The following is a 25,080-nucleotide window of genomic DNA, read 5'->3' as shown; positions in this document are numbered from 1 at the left end:
CAAAAGGATTTCTACTTCCTGTGCTGATCCCCCCCCACACTGCATCAGTTTCCTTCATGTCTTCACAAACCCTGAAATGAGAAAAGTCATTCCTATGTGTTTGTGTTGTAAGTGGGATTTGTGTTGTTGCTGCTGTTGTTGTTGTTTTTTCCACCGCTATTGAAGGATAGCAGCAGGAATGAAGACAGGTGCGGTGCTTTAGAGCTGCCCTTTCTCACTGGCTCCTCTGAGACCTCACTTGACAACAGCCAGAGAGAGAAAATCAGAGGGAAGCATTTGTCGGATGTGAGGAAAAATGAGAAAGTGAATGAGAGAGAGAGAGAGGGGGGGGGGGGAGAGAAAGAAAGAGTTGAGAAGAAATGAACATGTCTCTGCTGTTTACTAATATGATTTTGCTGGTGTTCTCAGAGAGAATGGAGCGCTCGAGTAGAGTTACTCAGTGAAGCAGGTGCTGTTGATTAAGGTGGTGGCACTGGAGCTCCTGGTGCATTTCAATAGCACAGCGACTGGCTCCATCACACGCCCGGAGGTGCTGCGGCTTGTCAAAGTGGACACAGAGACAGGAAAGGACGCAGAGGGGAACGCGTGGAGGAGGAAAACAGGGGCCGAGGTCCAACGGGCCCCAGAGTGACACAACTGTCAATTCCTATCTGGTCCCAGTATCAAATATGGGTTTCAAGACAAACGGCCATGAATGACATTGAATTAGGTCAGGTTTTTGTCCGTTGCACATGGCAAAACTCTATTGCTTCATGAGCCTTTGTGGATGAGTTGTTTGTTTCTGTTCTTGACTTTGGCGTGGTATTAATCAGTATATGAATCAGTATGATTATATCATTAATCATGAAAAGTACGCTAGAGAACAGTAGAGCTGATGCTCATTATAGAGTAAACAAACTATAGTGTAAGCCTGCCACACGACGTGTCTGCTTATTGTCTTTGTCAGTCATTAGATTGGCCACTGAACCGTAAGTTTACTTTTATCCTTTGAAAAGAAATGATCTAATAAACGGCTTGGGCTGAATCCATTATGCATATTATATATTACAGTGATGTTGATGTTGAGGCTTTTCTTAACCAGGATATTGTGTGTGTGTGTATGTGTGTGTGTGTGTGTGTGTGTGTGTGTGTGTGTGTGTGTGTGTGTGTGTGTGTGTGCGTGTGCGTGTGCGTGCGTGACTCCTAACCTGGAGCTGCTGGGCCTCGTGGTTCTCCAGTCCCTCCACGATAGGAGCAAATCTCTCCTTGCTGTTCCTCTCTGCAGCAATAGTCATGGCAGCTAGAATCTTATCCAGGCTGGAGGTACACAGAGAACAGGCAGCAGGCAAACACAAACAAAAGTCAACAAATGCTTAGATCACCTCACTAACAGCACATTTACTCCCAATTTTCAACTCAAACACCACGGATCTTATCTCCCCCTGCGTCCTGGTGTGGACATATTCGGTTTGCCTTTGGTCACCCTGGCCAATTCGACTGCTCTCCATCTCTATGTCGTCTATTATTGCAATAATATCCATTTGATGCCTTCGTGCTTGTTGCTAAGGTGACAAGAAAAAGGCTTTCTTGCTGATATGATCAGTTGTCAATGTTAGCGCAATTGTCGTAAAATGTATTTGGCTGGGCCACTAACAGTGGAAATAATTTCAACGACTGACAGACAAATAATAATACACCTATTGAGAAGGCGAGCAATTGAGAGTACTTGCAAGGGCTCGAGGCAGCTCTGCTCACCTCTATGAAATGTGAATTCGACAATATCAGACTCCAAATTGTGAACCACGGAGAAGTGCTGTTGCCCACACACTCACTCTCACACACACACACGCACACACACACACACACACACACACACACACACACACACACACTCACACTCACACTCACACACTCACACACACACTCTCTCACACTCACTCTCACACTCACTCTCACACACACACACACACACACACACACACACACTCACACACACACTCTCTCACACTCACTCTCACACTCACACTCACTCTCACACACACACACACACACACACACACACACACACACACACACACACACACACTCACACACTCACGCACACACTCTCTCACACTCACTCTCACACTCACTCTCACACACACACACACACACACACACACACACACACACACACACACACACACACACACACACACACACACACACGGCAGAGTGAGGTCTAATGAAGCATTATGTCAGCACAGTAAGCATTGTGTAGTTATGTGATGTGATGTATAATAAGCATAATGCCTTTAGAAGGTCACCCTCTCTCTTTCTCATTGTGAAGCCTCATCTACTCTCATGTATGTGGCTACCTCAGCTTGCAAACATGTATAATCACACATTTTTAGAAGCCGCGCTATTCTCATTAGCTTTGATCAAGCAGAAAAATAATAATTCCAGGATGTCAAAATAGAAATAATTGCTTTGAAGGCAGAGGGGACATGATGTGTGTGACTGTGTGGAGGGAGGCCGGGCTCTCTCTCTGATAGGGGTTAGGAAGTCACAGACGAGCGTGGGGGCTGAATACTGAGCAGCTTTAAAGTCAGTTCAGACGCTGCCTCAAAGCACAGCTACATAGATCTGCTTAAACGCTCCTGTTGCCTTTTGATGTTGTCAGCTAAAGTGGGTGTTGGATATGAGCTGGCGTCACAACATGGGCTGTCAGAGAGCTTTCTGAGCAGGCAAGAGAAGCCTCCACTCTTTCCAATCTCATTTGTACAACGTGTGTTTTTAATGCTCAACTGTGATCAACACGTTAACTTCAACACGTTCTCGGTTACTTTAGAAGAGAGGGAGACAGGTGCGTGTGTGTGTGTGTGTGTGTGTGTGTGTGTGTGTACTGTTTGTGCAAACTGTATCTGCTTAAACAGTGGATGTGTGGATGTCTGTGTGTGCGGTTGTCAAAAGTATTGATTTGAAACGGATACAATACTGTACTCATTTGCAACAGGTACTGATAGTATCAATAAGTATCGATACTAACACTTTGGAAAGGACACAAATCTCATTTGCAACAGTATCAATACCAGCAGTGCTTTCTCTTAATGAAAAATCAAACATACTACTGATTTCTCCCTCACTATCATTGGTGGGTATCTGTGCTTCAACAAGCTCAAAGTGTTGTGATAGGCTGATGACTAGAGCAGGGCTAATCGGCTGTGTAAGTGCAAAGTTTGTAATGAGTTTTATCGGGCCTAGATTACACAGAAGCGTGCGTCTGTCCATCCATCGGTCTTCGTTTATTTTTATGCCTCTTGATGTGTTGTCATTTCCCCCCGGTGGTATCGAGAATGGCATCGAGTATGGATATTTTCCTGGGTGTCGTATCAAACTTAGAAATTCTAGTATCGTGACAACCCTAGCAGACTCTGTGTTTGTGTGCATCGCCTCTGTCTGTGTAGGATGGAGAGTGGTGACTGTGATAGGAGATATTCAGCTCCTAGAAGATAATATGGGGTTAGGAAACCATGAGCAATCACAGCAAGGGTCAGAGCCACAACCAAAGAGGCCTATACGGATGGACAGAGATGCGAGACACAATGCTGAACTCAGCTTCTCCAACACAATTTGAAGGTTTGTTTATTTCCACCAATGCATGCCAACTGACTTTGAAGTGCCATTGTTATTCCAGTCCAGCTCTGTCAGGAAAACGCAATAAAAAGCACTCCCCTGGATTCCATTTATAATCTGTCAGCCAGACTGTGTGTCCATGGCAAACGACACCGAGCAGTTCAACACATTAAACACTCTAAACTGCATCGTCTGACCCGGCACTTTGCTATGCTACCCGAGGTCGGCTGCAAATCCAACACGGGGGAGTTGGATGGGTAAACATGTATGCATGTTATGTGATCTCTGTATGAGAACATGCCACCCGGTGGGAGAAGCTCGCAGCACAGTGGTGGCATTCTAAATAGGAGGAAGTGGTCCTTTCCTTTGTTTCCAGCTGTGGCCTCTATGTTTCCCGTCCTTTCTGAAGACATCATGGAGGATGTCTTCTGAGATGGCCCTCCTCTTTGACGGTATTACCTCACAGCTGCTGTCATTCAGAGTTCTAAGCTGCAACAACAACTGTTCTCGCCTTGCAATGCAGTGTTGCTGTGGTGTTTCCATATCAGCTGTATGAGCTGATGAGGTGAGAAACCGCCTCTCCTACTTAGCAGCGATTTGTCTAAACAACCTGACTTTCAGTGGAAGCTAGATGCTGCAAAGCTACCAAAGGCACATAACTGTGATAAAAGCCTCATCTTAATGGAGATTCTGTTGAGAGCAATTAAATGTGATGTGGGTGGACATTTGATAGGCTGCCTAGAAATATGTCTGTTCGCAAGACGCAAGAGCAGTACTGTATGTTGGCAAGGGCAGGAGTTTTGAGGAAAAAGTGATGAGCGACCAGGTACAGTAGATTAAACTCACATGTTTTCCTCTCCAATGATGCAGACAGCAGATAGGATTTTGACAATCTCAGTCATCATGTTGGTCTGTTTCGGGTCAATCGCCCGTGCCAGCAACAACAGGCTGCGCTCATCTCCCAGAATCCTTTGCAGCCCGTACTGGTGAGACATGGAGGGGAGGAGGAAGGAGGGAGGGAAAAAGTCCACTGGGTATTAATTAATGAGAGCATTTGCATTCATGGAGAACTTTCACTTCAAGTTAAAAAAATGAATTATACAAAAAAGCTCTAATGTAAGTTATAGTTAGCCTTAATTCTCTTTTAAGGAGGGACAACGAGGCCATGGGAGAAAATGGAGACGATGATGAATTAATTCAATTCAGGACAGGACTATAGGGACAAATACTTATAGTCTCCTCCACCTTTAAAATCTCCCCCACCACGCAAGCAATGGGTAGAGATGACCACGTGTGGGGATTGAGTTAAAGGCTGGTAATATCAATAGTTCATCTTTCCTTGAAATGTGTGCTACTTTTACTTTGGAGAAATGAGTCAGACCTGCCCAAAAAAAAGATAATTAAAAGATAGGAGACAACAGGCTCAACATGGTAAAATTAGCTTCGTTTTACTATCCCATTATCCCAGTTGTCAGACATTGAAGCCAGGTTTGAAATCCTGGCCACCTGGACTAGTAGTGTAATTTCTTAAGATGGGTAACATAAGAGTGGAAATAATGGGCTTACATGTCCTTGGCTGTACCTTTCTTACGATATTTCTTACTATCACATCCCTACTATTGAAGTATAAGATATTTATACAACTGAACTTCTTATTAATACTACTACTAATACTACTACATTTATATCAGGATTACATCTGAATGGTACAATTGCAGCAATGATCTTGAATTATGAGACAAATGTATGTTCCCTCTTTATCTCATGAATGAATTCAATGGGTTTGCATTTTTCTCCATCATCGTATACAAACCTTATTGTTCATGAAGGCCTTCAAGCACTGGATGAGTTTGTGCTGGTTTCTTTTATCAATATTCTCTTGCCTGGGAAAAAGAAACACAATTCAAAATAATATTGAGACAGCATTATGCATAGAATAGGGCATCATTAAAAGATACTGGAAAACGTGGTGTGATTGTATCATGGGAGATCACTCACTGTTTCTTGTCCAGAAGCTTCTCCAGGGCCTCCAGAAGAAGCCCCAGTCCCTCATGACCAAAGTTATTCACCCAGCTAGAGATAAGTCACAGACAAAAAAGAAAAGAGTTATACAATATTCAGTCAATATTCTCATTACCCAGCTAGTCTACTGTAAGGCATACTGATGCATATAATACAGCAGCAACAACAAACGGTTATTGTAAGAAATCAATCATTCAGAAAAATATCATGGATTCAACACTCACTAGGAGGAATTGACTGTCCTCATTATTCTGAGTGTTTTAACTCCTAATTGCGGGAGCTGCAAATCAAAAACCACCCTCATCTCTCTGATAGGGAATATAGTTTGAATCACATTTAAATAGTACCCATTTACAAGCAAATGAACCCCCATCCGTCTTAGCTAGTGTTCCCGTGGCTTAGCAGTTTGCATCCCGGCCCCCCGTGAGCAGCTATGTTCCTGCGCCAAAAGATTAAGCAATGCGAGAAAGATAACACTGTAATCGATAATGGATCACGCGAGATAATTGGCTATAAAGCACAGCGTATCAGGAGACGGCAAATGATCCAGTGCAGATGAGCCAGTTTGTCTACGCCAGGAGGAGAGAGCGAGAGAGAGAGAGGCACGAGGAGGGTGGGAGGGACAGTCTGGTCACAGCCAGATTATGTCATTAGCATGACTTGTTTTCAGGCCCCTGACTGTCAATAAAACAAAATGCATGGAGCAATTTATGACATTAACGGGCTATAAGTCAATGATTTATGCCGCCTTTCTGACAATGATTCGACACAATAATGGTTCGCGTATTAAAGTCATTTGTATTGACTCGCTGAGTCGGAGGAGACCCTCAATTAGGGATGAGATGAATTGGCCCAAGGCAACAGGCGAAGTTGAGATGAGGTAATTTCTCTGATCTGTGATGAAATTAGTAAGCGTTACAACCCCCCCACCAACCATTACTCAAAATTCATTAGCGGACAAGCACAGCCAATTTGTAACGTATTATCATTTACACTACTGTACAATAATGATCAGTTTTGTTAATAAAACAAAACAGCATAATGTTCTAAATTTATAACTGTCTGTTCACTGTAGGCCTTCCAGTTTCAACGTTTGTCATTTTGTTCCGTTGATATGCGAATAGTTAAGTGCATAAAAAAAGAAGAGAGGAAACTGGCTCAGTTGACTGTTAGATAACAATGGTGTTTATAATGGAGGAGGTAGAGACTGGGACAACAAAGAGGGGAAGGAGGCGTCATGGTTGAGGGAGCACAATTCACTAAATCCATTCCACAATTTTTGTTTATGCTTCTTAGTCGTGACTGTAACGTCGGTCTTCTGAGAGCGGGAAATGGAACCAATATTTGGGAAGAGGAATTCCATTTATTAGACAGAGAAACTTTGCTAAATGAGATTCTGGGAATGTTGTGTGACATCAAAAGCAAGGCGTGAGAGAACTGCAGTGACCACATATAACGCTGTTTTGTCCTGTGTTAAAGCATGTCAAATAATGGTAAATGGTAAATGAACTGCATTTATATAGCGCTTTTATCCAAAGCGCTTTACAATGTGCCTACATTCACCCATTCACACACCGAGGGCGGCCAGCTGCCACGCAGGGTGCTGGCACAGCCATCGGGAGCAATTTGGGGTTCAGTGTCTTGCCCAAGGACACTTCGACATGCGGACTGGAGGAGCCGGGGATCGAACCACCAACCCTCTGATTAGTGGACGACCTGCTCTACGTCCTGAGCCACAGCCGACAATAATGTCAGCACACTGGATAATTATGCTACTGTCAGTAGTTTATTAACATTCCAATCAAAGTATCTTCATCAGAATGAAGCAGGAAGTGGGAGGAGCCTTCATATACAGCAGATCTCAACCCAAATGGTGGAGAGAAAAGACAGGGCAGGTGAATACACTTATGCCAATCAAGCATCATACAGACAATTATAAACAACATAACTCTATAAGTACAGAGTGCTTGTAGCTTCAATACAGAAGGCTGACCACAAAAAATATACAAATGCATTTCTATCTATATGTATGTTTGTAATATTGATCTGTATGATGCTTGATTGGCATAAGTGTATTCACCTGCCCTGTTTTTTCTCTCCACCAATTGGGTTGAGATCGGCTGTATATGAATGCTCCTCCTACTTCCTGCTTCATTCTGAAAAAGATCCTTTGATCGAATCGTTAATAAACTACTGACCTGGGGGCCTATCCAGTGTACGGACATTACTTTATTTTTCATGGGTAAGTTATTTCACATGGTTCATCACCATTATAATGTGTTGTAATCAACTTTGTAATCAACATAAGGACGTTGTAAACCTATGCAGGCTATCATGTACTCTTGCTCAGCAAATTCTGCTGTAACTTCACCCAACATTTGGTGAGCCATCTGCAGAACATAGATTATGATAGGTGACACAGTCCGGGGTTTTCCTGGCTCAGAAGAGGGCTTTGATGCTGCTTGTGAGGGGCCAGAGAATGTGATCAATTCACCCTCTCGTCTATATCATCAACTTAGACCCTGATTATTTGGGGCCACGGCCACCCATTGGCCCCTAATATTTTACAGTTTTAGTTTACTGTATCAATGTGCTATCAAGTGAATTTTAAGTGGTTTGAAGGGGCTTATTAACCAGGCAGGAACCAAAACATGATATGTAACATGTAAAAATATATGTCCAAGTAGAACATGGGAAAATCCAATTGAAGATTAGGATTGCCAGACCCCCCAGGGTCTGGCAGTCTTGGCACCATTAACGATTCATGGTAATATCTGTGCCATATATTTGTGTCTGGGAAAGACAAGTGCAGCATACTGTAGCACAGGAACAAGACATAGGATCCTATCTTAATCAGCCCCTTCTCCTAAATGTGAGCATGCATCCAAGGATTTCATTAACTTGGGAACTTGTTCATGTAATATTGATGGTTATAATCCTCTAGTTAAGTGCCACCAAATTGTGTTACTTTCTGCAATCATGTATATTCCGCAGGCAAAATGAAAAATTCATGGTCCGTCTTAGGGAAGCAATTTTTTATGTGTACTGTATTACTTCTGCTGGCTTGACATTTTTATGTTGTAGTTATGTTAAGTGCAATAAAATCATGTATGTATTGTAAATCTCACAGCCTGCTCCATGAACATGTGTTCAGAGTTACACATAAACAAGATGTTGCTTACTCACAACATACTTTCAAAAAAAATAAACTTACATGTGAATGGTCATTATGGAACATTTCAGTCTCATTGAAATCCCTTTACTGTATTAAGTTGATTTAAAAAAAAGTCTTATTACAACAAAGTGCATCATTTGATTTTTTTCTCAAATATTTTTTGAACCACTGATCTGACATAAAACGTAATTAAAATTAAATATTTGCATGTGTGTATTTGTCTATGCATTTATGTCAATATGTATGTAGAAGTTAAGCTGTCTGCAGTAAAAAAGATGCCATTCAAACAATAACCAATCCATCCATCCATCATCATCATATATATATATATATATATATATATATATATATATATATATATATATATATATATATATATATATATATATATATTTTATATAGCTCACTTTGAACAATATTCACTGACTGGAGAGGGCGTGAACAAAATAGACCATAATAGCACTTGAGTTGCCATATTCCACACAGTTTCCTTGCATATGCCTCTGCCACACACATAATGTACACGTTTTAGCAGAGTGGTCAGAGTGCACACACATAATGTACACGTTTTAGCAGAGTGGTCAGAGTGCACCCATGGACCCATGCACGAAGGGATTCAGTGTGCTCAAGGGCATCCAAATAGCTGAAATAGAAGACAGGACCTGAAGGCACAGAATGTACTGTAGAAGGAAGTTGTTCACAGTGCAGAGTTAATCACAGTTCTGCAGACATACAGTACTTGGCAAGATGACTGTGCATCAGCAGCCGCAGTAACTGACTGACTCACTCAAATGTTTCATTGCAGAGGCCGGCACACTCTCAGTCATTGTGTGTGACTGACTGATCACTGCTCGTGTGTTGTGACGGCCTGCATGCACATTCATTTCAGACCACAAGCCCGTTTTATTATTTCATTAGGGGCGTTTGGGGAGCTTTGTCTTTGAAAGCTACTGGGTGAGAGCAACATCTTTCATATTGTATTACAGGCAAAGTCATACCACTGTCCCTCTGTGCCACTACTGACCTACAGTATTCAGTGCTACAGTGTTGCACTTAAGGCCTGATGCTCTTTGTAACAAATAGCTCTCCACATTATAGCCTGAAACCAAGCACTGGGAGCCACATCTGATTCAGCCACATCACCCCCTGATCAATTTAACAGCTTGCTGAAATCACTATCATATATTATTCATTTAAAATATGACACTTTTTTTTTCTCCTGCTCGAAATTACATAAAATAAAAACTATTAAGGGCAACAACTCCGTTGTCTAAGAAGTCATTGTTATTCCTTTTCCCAGGAGATTTCTTTCTTCCCCCTTTAAATAAATAAATAAATAAACAGTGATCTCAGCTCACTAAATCCGTCATGGATTGCTTGGAATCCACTTTTACGTGTGCCGGACTTCCCACTATTCCTCCAACCCATATCCGTATAGAGCTGAACAGTCACGTGACATTTCTTGCCCCGGAAGTGAGTTTCCCATTCATTTTCTCCATAGGCATTTCAAAAAAACCTTATATAATGAGTTTTAAAACTGGAACCAAGCCACCCCCGTGACCTACTGAATCATGAGTGACCATAAAACATTTCACCTGCAGCAAAAACAACAAATAAACACCCTATTTATATAACCCTATTTTCCCCCGTTGTTGTTTTTTATTTTTGCTCCAACCGAAATGTTTTATGGTCACTCACGATTCAGTAAGTCACGGGTTGACTTCCACCTTCTGTCAGGACAGCTGAATCACTGCCGATCTTTCGGAAAAGACTAAAGACTCACCTTTTCAGGCTCCATCTGGGCCCTTCTTGATCTAACTTCTTTCTCTCTCTTTCTTAAAAAAAATAAAAAATAAAAATAAAAAACATAACCTAAACTAAACGTGTACCACTGTTCCTTCAGAGGTTGTAGTTGTCATAGACTGTGTTGCATAGTTGATTGCTCTATTGCTGACAAGAATGTGTTAATGTAAGTCGCTTTGGATAAAAGCGTCTGCCAAATGACGTAATGTAATGTAATGTAATGTTGACTTGGTTCCAGCCTTAGAACTCACTTCTGAGGCAAAAGAGGTCACGTGATTGTTCAGCTCTATACAGCTTCACCTCAATCACACGTCAGTTGACTTTTTAAGGGATCATCAATGAAGACAGCAGCAGGTACCAGGGCACACTGAGGGTGCCAAGAAGTGGACGCCCTCCCATGCCCCATCCATTTATACATGCAAAGGGCGGGCCTAAACCACTAAGCAATGCAGATCACAAAGCTCACATCTCTCCCATGTTACTCCACCCTTTCCCTCCTATAGTGACAAGTGCTGCCTCAGTCAGACACGGTGTTGTACTAATATCTCAAGCCTCTGTCTCTCGCTGACCAGGCACAGCTCTTCTTAAATGCAATGAGCAGAACACTAGAGAATATGTATGGGCTGGACAAAGATGTGAAAAGACACATGAGCAAGGACAGAGTCCATCATGTTGCAGGGAATGATGCACCATGTGAGCATCAAGGACAGAGTCCATCATGTTGCAGGGAATGATGCACCATGTGAGCATCAAGGTGCTGAGTGCAAAAGAAAACATTCCTCGGTGTGGGAAAGCAACATTCCATCAACAACATTGATTTGGTATAATGATGCATGGCCATAGCAAGTGTTTCAAATGCAAATGTTGGTTCGTTGAGTAGAAAGCATGTACAAAGCTGTCATTAGGAACCTCAGCTTTTGATATGAACTTAACTTTCATGTAAAATCTCATAATCTTGTAAAAATGAGGGATAGCCTAAATCCTAAATCACTCCATGATGTTGTTAAGCTAAATAATTTATTATCAGCCTCCCTTTGGAGGTGCACACAGGGCTTGGTGGACTGGGAGAAGACCCTGGGGTAGACCCACGACCTGAGGAGAAGACCCCGGGGTAGACCCATGACCTGAGGAGCTACGTCTCCCAGCTGAGCTGAGAGCAGGTGGGGATCCACCAGGAGGAAAAATTACGTCTGGTCTGCCCTGCTTACCCTGTTGCCACTGCAACCCTGGCCCACATACTGTAAGTGGTAGACATGGAATGGACGTCATTTATATTGACCTCCTTCAACAGAGTTGGCCAGGAGGTCATGTTTTCGTCCCCGTTTGTCTGTTTGTTAATATCTCAAGAAGTTATAAACTCTGTAGAAAAGTAGGTCATGGGCCAACTTAGGCCACTGGACAAAAGGGGGCGTGGCAATGGGTGTGGCCAATCATAAGGCGGGGGCTAATTTCCAAACGGATTCATGTAACACCACCACGCAACTTTGTAGAAAGGTAGGCGGAGGTATGCACTGACTCTAGTCTAGTTTTTCATGTTTTTATCAAAGTAATGTCCCAAGGACAAGTTCCAATTCTTTTGAGCACTCTTGTCCTAAACAAAACAGAATTGAGCGTGCACTGCACGCCATTTAAACACAATGCCTCAGTATAAAGATGAAAAGGTGGAAAGTCCAATAGGAAAGACAAAGATGGCAAGGTTTGTATAAGTAGAGGCCTGCCCAAAATCCTCAGTGCAATTTCAATGGTCTAAGGATGAAAAAGAACCGCTCAAAAGAACAGCTCAAGCATGCAGACCTCAATCCATATCTTTATGCATTCAGTCTGAATTGGGCCAATATTTAGATAAACAAAACCACAAGCATCATCATTTCTTATATACCAATCAAGTGCCCTCTCTCTCCCATGGAAAGATGCAAAGAACAGGAAAAGTAGCTAAGTAGCTTTAATGCCTATTTAACTTAGCATGTACATTTCATGTACATTCAATGTAAACTCTTATTTAACTCTGACTGTAAATTCATGTAAATCCACTGCCTATTTAACGTCTATTTAACTCAGTCTGTAAATCTCATGTAAATTCAACGTAAATTCATATTTATTATCCACAGAACACTTCACCACTCATGTACATATTGTATATATTTACTCGATTTGATTGCACTTCCAACTTTGTGATTGTCTTTAGTTATCTTCCTACTTCTTATCTCTGTATATTGATGTGACCGCTACGCTGCATACAGACACTAAGACAAATTCCTCGTATGTAACTTGCATACTGTGGCAATAAAAGTGATTCTTATTCTGAAAGTGATTCTAAACATTTGTATTGGACACAATTATAATCGTCCACATACAAGTGGGATGATAACAGCACCAGGGTGTGTGCCACTGACTATATAGATCCATACAGTGTTAACTTTCCCCTGCTCAAAGACTCAACAGGAGCAGCACTACTGATATTGGATAGAAGTGGAACAGGGGTGAGGACAATATTCCTGGTGTCAGCAACCCACCAATGTGATTGCCAGTGTAGCTCCGAGCTGTGCACCGCTCGAAAGGAGCGCCTGATACCTCTAATACTGTAGTATTTCAGCCTCGGCAGGATGCCAAAATGTGGCCCTAACAAAGACGGAACATCGGGCCTGCTATATAAATGATTCGCCTCTGCTGGAACTGGAGGTTTTTGGGCTGTGTGGAAGTGTGTGGGTGCATGTCCGCGCATGTTGTCTGTGTATTATTGATGGTGTTGGTAACAAACTAACAAACAAAAAAATCACTGAAGGCAGCAAGAGAGAGAGAGAGAGAGAGAGGTGGAAAGAAAAAGGGAATTCAGAGTGGAAGTCTATAAAAGGATTAAATCACCTGGAGTGACTGGGGACAGCTGACAGCGTATGCTCCCCAGACACTCCCAAATGACCCCCCACAGAGCGCAAAAGACTCCTGAAATGTCTAATTATCTCCTGAACAGTGCCAAGGCTTCTCCAGATCAGCCGTTACCTCTGGGGAGTGGAATAGTACAATAGTCAGTGTGCTGATTGATCAGGCCCGTTAATTGAATAGCAGGGTGTGCGCGCTGCGTAGGATCAGAGGAAGGATCGTCAGGTTTGATGTGCTGTACGGGATCTACACATTCCCCTGTCTCCTGCAAAGATGCTTTTCTTTTCATTTCTCCCCATCTTCCATAGAGCAGACATGGAATGCAGTGGCGTCATCCTCTTTCAAGGAAAGCATTCTGTGTTCAAAGTCAGAAAGTTTCTCGTTTGTTTAAAGGAACACTCCGCCCATTTTCAACCAGCTTTGTATCATAAGAACATCAGTAGTATATCAGAAAACTGTAAACTGTTTTGAAGTCTGTCATTTAATTTGACAGTTATTGTCAAATTGAATAGTTTGACAGTTATTGAGAGTTGATTTGAGTTAATGAGTTATTAATTTGAGTTAGTGTGGACCAGTGATGTCACTGGTCCACACTCAATAACTGTCAAATTAAATGACAGACTTCAAAACAGTTTACAGTTTTCTGATATACTACTGATGTTCTAATGATACAAAGCTGGTTGAAAATGGGTGGAGTGTTCCTTTAAGCCTTGATGCATCCTTCATATAATGTTATGACACACACACTGCTAGTGTAAAAGTAAAAGTGTATATGTCTGACCTAATTCCTAACAGTATGTCTATTGCTTTCATCTCTGTGTACTCTTACTGGGTCCATACATAGTTTATCACACACAAAAATATGTTTTTGATATTCCATGAATAAATTATAATTATCAAGAGAAATGAGAGAAATGTTACCATTTTATTTACAGTGTGAACTATCTATATAGGCCATGAGCCAAGAGTTAGAAATTGACCTTGATCATTAGAATTTTAAAGGGAATCGTCAAATATATTTGAGGACCATCCAAATAAACCAATTGAAGTTGATTTTAGTTCTTAAAAATTAGCACCAGCTTACTGTTAGCATTTGTTAGCTATGGCAGTGCAAGTCAATGAGGTTTGAGTCTACATCTCAATATTGTATGCAAGCCACTCCATTCACCTGCACAGCTTCAGAAACCGTAAGAATTTGAAGAACTTTGAAGAGTAGTGATCAATAGTATCACTAGTATAACAATACATCAAAATTTAACAGCTTACAGCTTCCCTTTAAGGTCCAGCCTACCATGACTTGTAAGTACCATGAACGTATGAAAAGACAGACTTCTTTTTCATGTACTGTACCATAGCACAGTACAGTAAATGGTAGACCCCTGCAGTTGCTTGATAAACAAACTGAAGCTAATTTTTAGTCTTTCAGAACACTTGTAGGCTACAGTAAGCAAAATCACAAAGTACAGACAGAATCTCTCTCTACTGCCGCAGTAGATTTCCTGTCTACCAACACGAGGGTTGCAGGTTTGAGCCCATGTTACCTCCGGCTTGGCGTCCATACAGGCACAATTGGCCGTGTCTGCGCGGGTGGGAAGCCCGTTTAAAGTATGTGTCCTGGTCGCTGCACTAGCGCCTTCTCTGGTGGGTTGGGGCGCCTGTTCAGGGGGGGAGGGGAACTAGGGGGTGACGTGATCGTCGCATGCGTTACGTCCTGCCAGCGAAACCCCTCGCTGTCAGGTGAAAATAAGCGGCTAGCGATTGCACATGTATAGGAGGAAGAATGTGCTAGCCTACAACTCTCTCCAGATCCTAAGAGGAGCAATGACCGGGACAGCTTGACAGGGGGAATTAGCGAAGTACAATGGGGGAGAAAATGGGGGAAGGGGGGTGCATCCATATATAGAACACATCATGTGTCTCTCAGAGTACAGGGTGCTCAGATTCAGTTGCAAGCCTAATGCAAAGCCACATTAGTGTCTAGACTCCGGTGACTTATCATCCCACACAAAAAATAAAAAATAAAAGTAGGTCAGGTCACATGGGTTTCTGTGTTATGACCCAAATTCCAGGAAACATGAAAATATCTTTAAAATCATACTTGTACTCCTGGTTAGACTTTTTGACAGTGTCTCAGTCCATAGGAATGCTGTCTGATTTAAAACTATGTATGAACTGTACAACTTATTCATACTCAGAATATTGTCCAAAAGAAGATGCAATGTATCGTGTCCATCAAAAAAACAAACTTGAAAAAACTTCAAAAACTGTAAAAAATAAAAAGTAGAAATGACAAGGACATTTAGAGATTTGCGTGGCAGTAAAAGTTATTTCCTGTACCTGGGCAAGATAACTTCCAACTAAATCAATATGGAATTCAAATCAGATATTTCTGAATTATGTATGCTTCGCTCCAGGGCCTCCGCAGATATGGTTATCTTGGAGGTTAACAGATGGTGTCATAAAATGAAATGGGCATCACTCTTAAAATATACCCCGACACTGAGGACATTTATGTCTCCAAACTCATTTTTACTGCCTCTGAGGAAGGAGTGGGAACGTCAACTCTGAAGTCAGTCACATGAGGGACAAAAACTGGTTAACTTGCTCTTTTCTGACTGTCTTCGATAAGCCTGATGAGCAAAGGGTCAAGAGACCTATGCCAAATTTAACATTTAAATAAAAGCCTTTGAATGAAAGTGGAATGATAGCACCAACTTGGCTTTGAAATAGTCAACAAAAAGCAAAAGACAAAAATAAACGTGACAATGATGAGCAAATTATTTCTGTCACTTGGGGGCGGGGGGGGGGGGGGGGGGGACGACAGAGACCCCTGCCTATGGACCTCTACCTAGATGATTATATATTTTCCCAATCTCTCCTGTGTTATTTCTCCCTGACAAGTGACAGAGCAAAGAGAGCTTGTCTGCGGCCTGGAGGGTGGTTGAGAACGGGCTTGTAATAATGTGAATGTGGAGAGAAGAGGCACAAAGAATAAAAAATGACCTCAGTGGAGAGTTTCAAAACGGGCTTCATTTATTTTGCTGTGGCAACAGTGACAATGTATTTCAAGGCCCTGACAGGTTTGGTTTTTGATATCTTTTCTCTCTCTCATTTCCTTCCTCAGCCCTCCTGGAAGAAGTCACAACTTGATAGTCATAGCAGTAAATCAAATGACTACTTTTCCATCACAACTCAGAAGGAATGGAATTATGGGAACAGGGTGCTTGATTTCGAAAAGTTCAGAGCCTATACAGTACGAGTACACGGTTCAGTGTCGTTGATTGCAATCACAGCTTATACACATGGACTGTTGTGTATGTCACCACATTTTACATTCTAGAAATAATGCAAATAACGATATTTTCAAAATTTGTGTTAAGAGTTTGGGGTAATATTTGATTGCTAAATGGTATGGGAACATTTGGTAGCCTGCCCTACTGAACTCCACTAAGGACATCCAAGGTTTTAGAATAAATGCCATCTCATTTCATATTTCAAATGTTCAGACTGGCAATGAGTCTGATTTAGCTGTGAAAAGCACCATCTGGAATCATAACTTGAAGACAGAAGATCAATTATGGATGATTCACTGAGATAGGCAGCCATTTCCACATCAGAAATGACAGAGCTGAAACAGTTTGGCATCTCCATAAAGACTCCATGGCAGACAGAGCTGACAACTTGCTGTCTACCTGAAACCTCACGCAGGCATCATTCACCCATGCAGTGTTGACTCCTTGTTACATCAGTATAGCCATAGCCAGGCCGTTTTCGTTGAGGATACTGTAGTTTCTCTTGCAAAGCACTACCCACACTCTGTGCCAGTGCCAGAAAGGATCTGTGGCCTAAGCTGTCAAGGGGCTACAAACAACCAGTGCGATGCTGCTTAGATGTTTGTATTTGTTCAGGCAATCACAATAATCCAGGGCAGTGAACAAAAGTTGGTGGGCGTTGATGGATGTGGTCCTTTGTGCTCGCGTTAATTGGCTGCGGTGCCCATACTGGCCAGAGGAGGCCAAGGGTGGCGGAAGGTGGGGGTGGGAGAGAGAAAGGCACAGCCAAGTGGTGCAGGAGAGAAGTCAACAAAAGGATAAGTTTGACCAGAAAGCACTAACAAATACACTCCCACTATGCCTCCCAGATGGACTGAGGTGAGACTCTGCCCTACAAATGTAAATAACAAAACAGTAAAAATGCATATGACTGCAGCACAAAAGAGAAAAAGTAAGGAAAGGAGTTACTGTATAGTTTGAGTATATACAAAATTATGTTTGTGTTGATACAAATTTGGTCAGTATTTTCAGCTTATCATCAAATAATATACACTGATTATGACTTAAATATTCAAATTATTTCAAGGCCTATTAAATGTATCTTTTTTATATTGGGAATGCATCGCAATCTTACTTGCCGGGCATTTACAGGAATTGTTTCTCTGTATGTTATTCAGTGCTCCGTTATTCTGGGCAATAGGACCGTCAGATGAACAGCTTCCCCTTAGCAGCCATGGTAACTTAAAAGTTCATAATAAGCCCAATACTAGTGCCCCATGTTACCTCCAGTGCTCATCTACAAACATTCAACTGAGGAAATCTGGTGAGACTGATTCAGACTCAGAGACGCCCTGTGTGACCGAGCAGCAAGATCACCACATGACTACAACAACCAACACCGAACATCCAGACACACAGAGAAACTCCTGTGTCAGCAAATCTCTGCCGGCTCCACAAAAAGACCCCACAAGAAAATGCCCCGCGAGAAAATGTCTCAGTTGTGCTGTGAAGTTTTCATATAATGAAAAGTTAGGAGGCGAGTTCAATTTTGCTTAAAAATGTCGTGCGGATCTGAGAGCTAGCAGATCCAATATGGAAGTCACTACCAGGATTTATCGTGTAAACGCTGAGGGCTTAACATGAGGAACTCAAAAGCTGGGGCCCTGCTGGGTGTGCGCTCTGCAGCCCAGAACTGCTAAAACCACTCTCCTTCTCTCATGTTGAGAAATCTATTGATGGAACAGCAGCTGAGGTAGATCAGTTGAAATGAGCTTTGAGATAACTCTTGTTATGATTTGGCGCTATATAAATATAAAATTGATTGATTGATTGAAAATTGATTGAGCTCCAACCACAATGCTTCAGAGCTGCTTCAGAGCGCAATGATCAAATTAAGTGTACGTGCAAGTAAGCTTGAAGTATGTCTGATCAATGTATAGACAATTTTAAAATGTGTATGATAGAAACCGAACAGCTGAGGTTCTGGTTTAGTGGTTGTGAAGAAAAAGGAGAAAAATAAATGTTTTCTTTTTAGATCTTATATTTCTTTACATTTTTCTATGGAACCTGCGGAAGTTTTTAAACGTGAAAAACTAGTTTTTTTTTTTTAAATGGGTGTGAAAAAAGGTCTGACATTAAATACACCAGAATGTCACTCTCCCTAAATGAGAAAATAAGAGGGTTGTCATTTGATGTAAGTTGGCATCTCACTTCAAGTCAGCGGATTAAGAAATTAATAAAACGTGGCAAGTCAATCCGACACTTCTAAATTAAGAAGCGAGTGTCCACACGACAGAATTAAAAGAGGGAGAATGAAGTAGAAGATAAATAATTGGCTGGGGGGATTTTTGACAGAGAGAAGTGGAAAGCGGGAAACATGGCAGCTGAGGAGGAGAGTGTGGAAACAGAGAGTAGGCAGCGCGCGGACGCTCCAGGCAAAGCCATCTGTGGGTGGATCTGCGACGGCTGCGTGCCACACACCTGTGTGGGACTGCCTGCCTGGGAGATAAGGCCCGCACCACCATGGCCCTGCGGCCACCTGTGCTGCCAGACAGGTGCACAGCCCAGCCAATTAAACTATTACACAAACACAGGCCTCTGGGAGCAAATTAGCTGGCTGCCCAAACATCACAGGAGCAAGGAAAAGCAATGGTAAGCATTCATTGTGAGAAACAGCAACACTTTGATGGCGACTTTCATTTCGGTCGACTGAACTAAGTTTGCTTAATGAGGCAAAGTGCTATTTTCTGAATTTAACAACGATAGTTAAATCAGTGCATAAGTGTGTAAAGCTGCTTTGACGTTTTATAACAGCGGACTGGAAAGTAGTTCCTCCATATACAACTGTAGTATTCAATTATTTATGATTGCCTCTAGAGTTTCTTAGAGATTGGGAGTATGTATGTAGCTGTCAAAAATTCATATTTCAAAGGTTTTGATTCATCATTGCACTGAGTGTCCAGCATACCGCTTTTTCCCTACAGTACCTGAAAAATGTGATGTTCCAAGGACAAAAGAAACAAAAATAAGTAAAGTTGGACTGCATGCAGAGAAGATAAATTGCATGCATTTTTTAACGCATCATTAGTGTGGATAAAACAATGTCACTAAATGTTCTCGCTTATGTCCTCTCCTTTCTCCTGTTTATGTCCTCTCCTTTCTGCTCATGTAAATGATTTCTCTGTGAAATAAAAACTCTGCGCTCAAGTGATCCAAACCCTATGAACACAGACAAGACGATCTCAGGCAGAAAGTTTGTCTTGGCTAGTCAACAGTGGGGAAACTGGAGTACTGCTAAGTCATTAGCTCTTGGCTATACAGCACAATCATTTGCATTTCTGGTGCAATGGGAGTTTATCGCTGTTCTGACAAATACTGCTCTATGTTGGGGCGTCTGAGTCGTGTAGAGGCATACCACCGCAGAGACCCGGGTTCAATTCCCGGCAGCGGTACTTCTGGCTTGGTCAGACGTTCCTACAGACACAATTGGCCGTGTCTGTGAGTGGGAAGCCGCCTGGTGGGGTATGAGTCGTGGTTCGGGGAGGGGGGAGGGACTGAGGGGAATAGTGTGATCCTCCCACGTACTACATCCTGCCAGTGTAACACCTCGCTGTCAGGTGAAAAGAAGAAGTTGGCGACATCATAATAGAAGGCAACAGGTGTGAATTAAAACAAGCATGTCAGGTTAACACCTGTTGATTTCCTGTGTGTTTCTCTTCCCTTCATTTCTGTATAAGCAACAATGATTTAGTGCTTAAAGTTTAGAGTTGCTCTCCACACACTATCAGTGTGCTGTTTGAGTCAACTGGATTTTCTGCTTTCCTTGATAACTAAAGAAACATAGAAAGACAACTTTGCTTGTTGAGTCCTTTATTTCAAGAAAGACCATTTCTCTCTTGAGACATTTTTCCATAACAAATGCATGAGCCATCTTCGTGCTTATTTCAAGCACTTTGAATTGCTTTATGTATGAAATGTGCTATATACGGTAAATAAAATTGACTTGACTTGACTATAGTGTAAGACGGCATAGAAAGGTTAGATTAACATGGTGGAATCAGAACACTAGCAGGCCACTCTTGCACTTCCTGTGTGTTGTGATCCATGACAATTAAGTGCATTCATATTAATTAGGAGTAACCTTATCCACGCTTCAAGAAAGTCATCTGCCCCTTTCCCCCGCTGGATCCATAATGAGAGGCGTGAAGACCAGCAGGGCGGCTGGTGTCGGTCCACACTCTGCTCACTGTCATCAGCACACACACACACACACACCCCAAGGTGCCTTTCTCCCTGGCTGGACCTGGCTGTCTATGGGAGGCCACTCCTTCATAAAACGCTGTTCCCTTCCTTGGTGGTCAAAGGTTCAGCCATTTGCAAACAGCCACAGGGCGAGCCTGGCCTCGCTTACGTGCCCTCGGCACCAGTTGGCCTTTGTGAGTGGAAAGGCTGACTTGGCTCCCCACAGCTAGCTGGAGACAGACTTCACAGCTCTACAATCACTAGAGGGACCGTTTATTTATTCCTCTATGCATTTGTTTTTGTTTATTCCATTTTTCATTTAATTTCATTACAGATTTTATGTGTGTATTCACCTTATGTTCAGACGCGGGGGTGGGCCAAATTCTTCCGGGTCATGTTAACACTTCCGGCGGTCACGGCCCCAAATATGAAAGAACGTTATGAGGAAGAGAGTTGTTTTTGTAGCGGACAGTGCAGGGGGTAAAATAAAGAACGTAGCCTACTACTTTGAGCTTGGTACACAGCAAGCAAGCGAGTATCCACTGTTAGCCAGGTCAGATAACGTTATCGTCGACAATGATGAGCACTTTCTTGTAAAACATACCTGGACTCCAACAAAGAAAGCTTCAGATAGTTTTCTCTCCTCTGAGTGCTCGAGCCACTTACGTCTATAAGACCCGCAGACGTTAACGTAATTCCCTGAAATGCGAGACTTAACGAGCCAGTTACATGGCGTTGCATTCTTAGACATTGCCGTTTGCTTTTATTTGGTATGTTACATAAAATTGGCTAAATTATTAGTTAATTCAGAGTTACGGTGGCGCAATCGGTAGCGCTGTCGCCACACAGCTAGAAGGTCCTCAGTGCCTACTACCCAGGTGGGCTATCTCGTCGAAAGGGCCTTTCTGTGTGGAGTTTGCATGTTCTCCCCGTGCTCCCCAGGGGGTTCCTCCGTAACATAACCCCCCACTAAAAACATGCAGAAGATCGTCATCGTCATCCGACCAGTGACGACAACATCCGAAGTTGGTCCCCGGGCGCTGGAAAGAAAAAGCGACCACTGCTCCTGGCCTGCCCCCCGGAGGAAAGGACAAGCCAGGATGGGTTAAATGCAGAGGACAAATTTCACCGGCCACCGTCAGCATGAGTGTGTTTGTGGCCGCATGCATGTGTTGGGTGTGTTCATGTGACAATAAAAGACGGGCTTGTCCGTCTACTAACTGTGTTTATAACTAACTGTGTTTTTTTTTTAGTTAGATGATATTGGAGCAGCCAGCCATTTTCTTTTCTTTTTTTTTGCCGGAAGTCGTCACACGACCACACAACCGGGTCAAATGGGCGTGGCTACATAAGGTGAATATAGTATACGCATAATGCTGCCTCTTTCCACTGAGCCAGGTTGTTAACACTCCTGTTCTGAGCGGTGGATATAGAGTCATTTCTTGGAGTGTGTCTGTTGTTGCAGTAGTTGTTGGTGATCTAGTGAGACCACACCAAAGCCCATCTGTTGTTGCAGTAGGTATAGAGTGTGTCTGTTGTTGCAGTAGGCATTGGTGATCTAGTGAGACCACACCAAAGCCCATCTGTTGTTGCAGTTGGAGTGTGTCTGTTGTTGCAGTAGGAGTGTGTCTGTTGTTGCAGTTGGAGTGTGTCTGTTGTTGCAGTAGGAGTGTGTCTGTTGTTGCAGTTGGAGTGTGTCTGTTGTTGCAGTAGGAGTGTGTCTGTTGTTGCAGTAGGAGTGTGTCTGTTGTTGCAGTAGGAGTGTGTCTGTTGTTGCAGTTGGAGTGTGTCTGTTGTTGCAGTAGGCGTTGGTGATCTAGTGAGACCACACCAAAGCCCATCTGTTGTATTTCCCCCCTTTCCTTTCCACATGGTGAAGATGCAGGGTGGGATACTGTAACGCTGGTAGCACCGCAGATCAAATAAGCGCTCCTCTGGGGCCACGCTGGTGGGTCTTTCTCTGCACCCAGGGTCGGGCATAAAAGAATATCTGCCACTTAGCCAATGACCATTTTATATGCACCATTCATTGATTCACATTAAGAAACATGTCTTCAACAGTTGGGTGGTAAATAATTGAGAGGATCTGCTGTCACTGAAGGTTCCTTTGCACTAGTGGGACCAAATTAAATTTGAAGATCCCATTTACAAGAGGGAAAAGCGGAGAACTTTGGTACTGAGTAGTGACAAGGCTGCTGAAATCAGTGCTGCCTCATAATGAATGAGTGAGTGAAGACCCAATTGAAGCTCAACAGAAGCTGAGAGCCTCAAAAATGATGTTAAGGATGGTTTTCACTAGGTTCATCACATATTAAAAGAGAGGGAGTGCAGCAGGGACTGAGCGCTTTTAGTGAGGGGAGGTAGGGGGAGGTGTTACACATGACACACGGCGGAGCTCTGGGTGAGAGCATGTGCTTATTAAGGTCTCACAGAATGGCTGGCTTTCTGATGTGGAAAACTAGATGTCCTATCTATTAGAGCTTAATGGATAGAGTGGTGTGGGATGACAGATGTGCACCCAGTAACTATAAGCCTTGGCTTGTTTGGTCAGCTACACCATTGGCTATGCTTGGCTAACCAAGCCCATCACTCCACATGGAACAGGCCGTATAAAAGGTCTCCTGACATATACCAATTAGAAATAGATGGTGTATAGCAGACACCAACTTGCTCTCATTTAAGTGGTGGAGGAACTTTTAGGAGATAAGTTTATAAAGCCCATGCTTTTTCCCTTCAAGAAAGCAAATAAACTGACAAAGGAGTCAAGTTCAACTAGGGCCATATGAAATTGGTTTTATTTTTTTCCAAGTTCTGTTTTCTTTTTCTTTTTTCTTCTTCGTCTTCCCCAAATTCCCTTTTTTCCCTTTTTATTTTTATTTAGGGGTTGGGATGGATTTTTGTTCTGGCTTGTCTCTCAGACGGCCTCTTCGACATGTTCCTCAAAGTGAAAACCAAGTTGTGAGGTGACGTAAGGGTCCCAAGCAAGACCGAGCCCCTCTCAACACACCCCATCGAAAACAGAATTATTTCTCTATGCCTATTTTACAATTATGAAATCAGTTAGGTTACTATAATGATTAGTTCTACTTGGGATTTTGATAATTAGGCCTACTTTTATCAACTAGGCATCTCGCTCGCTCGATTCCTCCTGCAGCTCACCGAGCTGGCCCAGCAGCTGGCATTCGCAGCTCGGCCGCTACGTGGCCTTGCCCGCAGCTTGGCTGCTGTGTGGCCTTCCCCGCAGCTTGGCTGCTGTGTGGCCTTCCCCGCAGCTTGGCTGCTGTGTGGCCTTCCCCGCCTTCCCTGCAGCTTGGCTGCTGTGTGGCCTTGCCCGCAGCTTGGCTGCTGTGTGGCCTTGCCCACAGCTTGGCTGCTGTTGGCTGCTGTGTGGCCTTGCCCGCAGCTTGGCTGCTGTTGGCTGCTGTGTGGCCTTGCCCGCAGCTTGGCTGCTGTGTGGCCTTGCCCACAGCTTGGCTGCTGTTGGCTGCTGTGTGGCCTTGCCCGCAGCTTGGCTGCTGTGTGGCCTTGCCGGCAGCTTGGGCTGCTGTGTGGCCTTGCCTGCCCTATTGGTGCACGCACAATGTCTCCCTCTCTCTCTCCCTCAGTCTCTCTCGCCCTCTCTGTGTCTCTCCCCCATTTCTCTCCCTCTCCTCCTCTCCCTCACGCCTACATTCCACTAGGTCCGTGTTCGGTCCGTCTGCGCTGCGGTACGGCATCGGAGCCGATACGTTTCCACTCTAATCATTGTGTCAACTCCCACCTACTCCGCTGCGTTGCGTCTCTACTCCGTCCCAGCTCCGACGATCCGGAGCTCTCCGAAAAAGATACGCAAGGGTTCTATTTTTCACGGATGACGGAGCAAAGCCGCAGCAAGTTGGGCGGAGCCAGGCATGAAATCAACAGGGCAGAGGTGTTTACAGCATTCAATATCAAGCCAGAGGACAAATATGTATGAGGAAAAGTTCATAATTGAAGTGGAAAACCACAAAATAATACTGTATATGACACAACACATCCATTTTACAAGGACAACACCAAGCAAGCCCACCCCTCCTCTGCTCCTCCAGTTGGGAACAATGATCTTCTGCCTGTTTG

General features: G+C 43.2%; 1 protein-coding gene across 1 annotated transcript in view; it reads right to left on the bottom strand.

Moving 5' to 3' along the window:
- The window catches only part of diaph2 (diaphanous-related formin 2), a 568,359-nt gene that overhangs the window by 396,555 nt on the left and 146,724 nt on the right, over positions 1-25,080 (bottom strand). The window contains exons 12-15 of the mRNA XM_083651834.1: positions 5,593-5,667; positions 5,408-5,477; positions 4,441-4,577; positions 1,188-1,296 (exon numbers count right to left, since the gene is read on the bottom strand). Coding sequence (XP_083507960.1) covers positions 1,188-1,296; positions 4,441-4,577; positions 5,408-5,477; positions 5,593-5,667 — 391 coding nt within the window. The remainder of the gene's footprint in view (positions 1-1,187; positions 1,297-4,440; positions 4,578-5,407; positions 5,478-5,592; positions 5,668-25,080) is intronic.

This window comes from Poromitra crassiceps, assembly GCF_964638095.1.
Source record: "Poromitra crassiceps genome assembly, chromosome: 15".
NCBI classification, from domain to species: domain Eukaryota; kingdom Metazoa; phylum Chordata; class Actinopteri; order Beryciformes; family Melamphaidae; genus Poromitra; species Poromitra crassiceps.
This window is presented reverse-complemented; position numbering and strand designations above follow the sequence as displayed.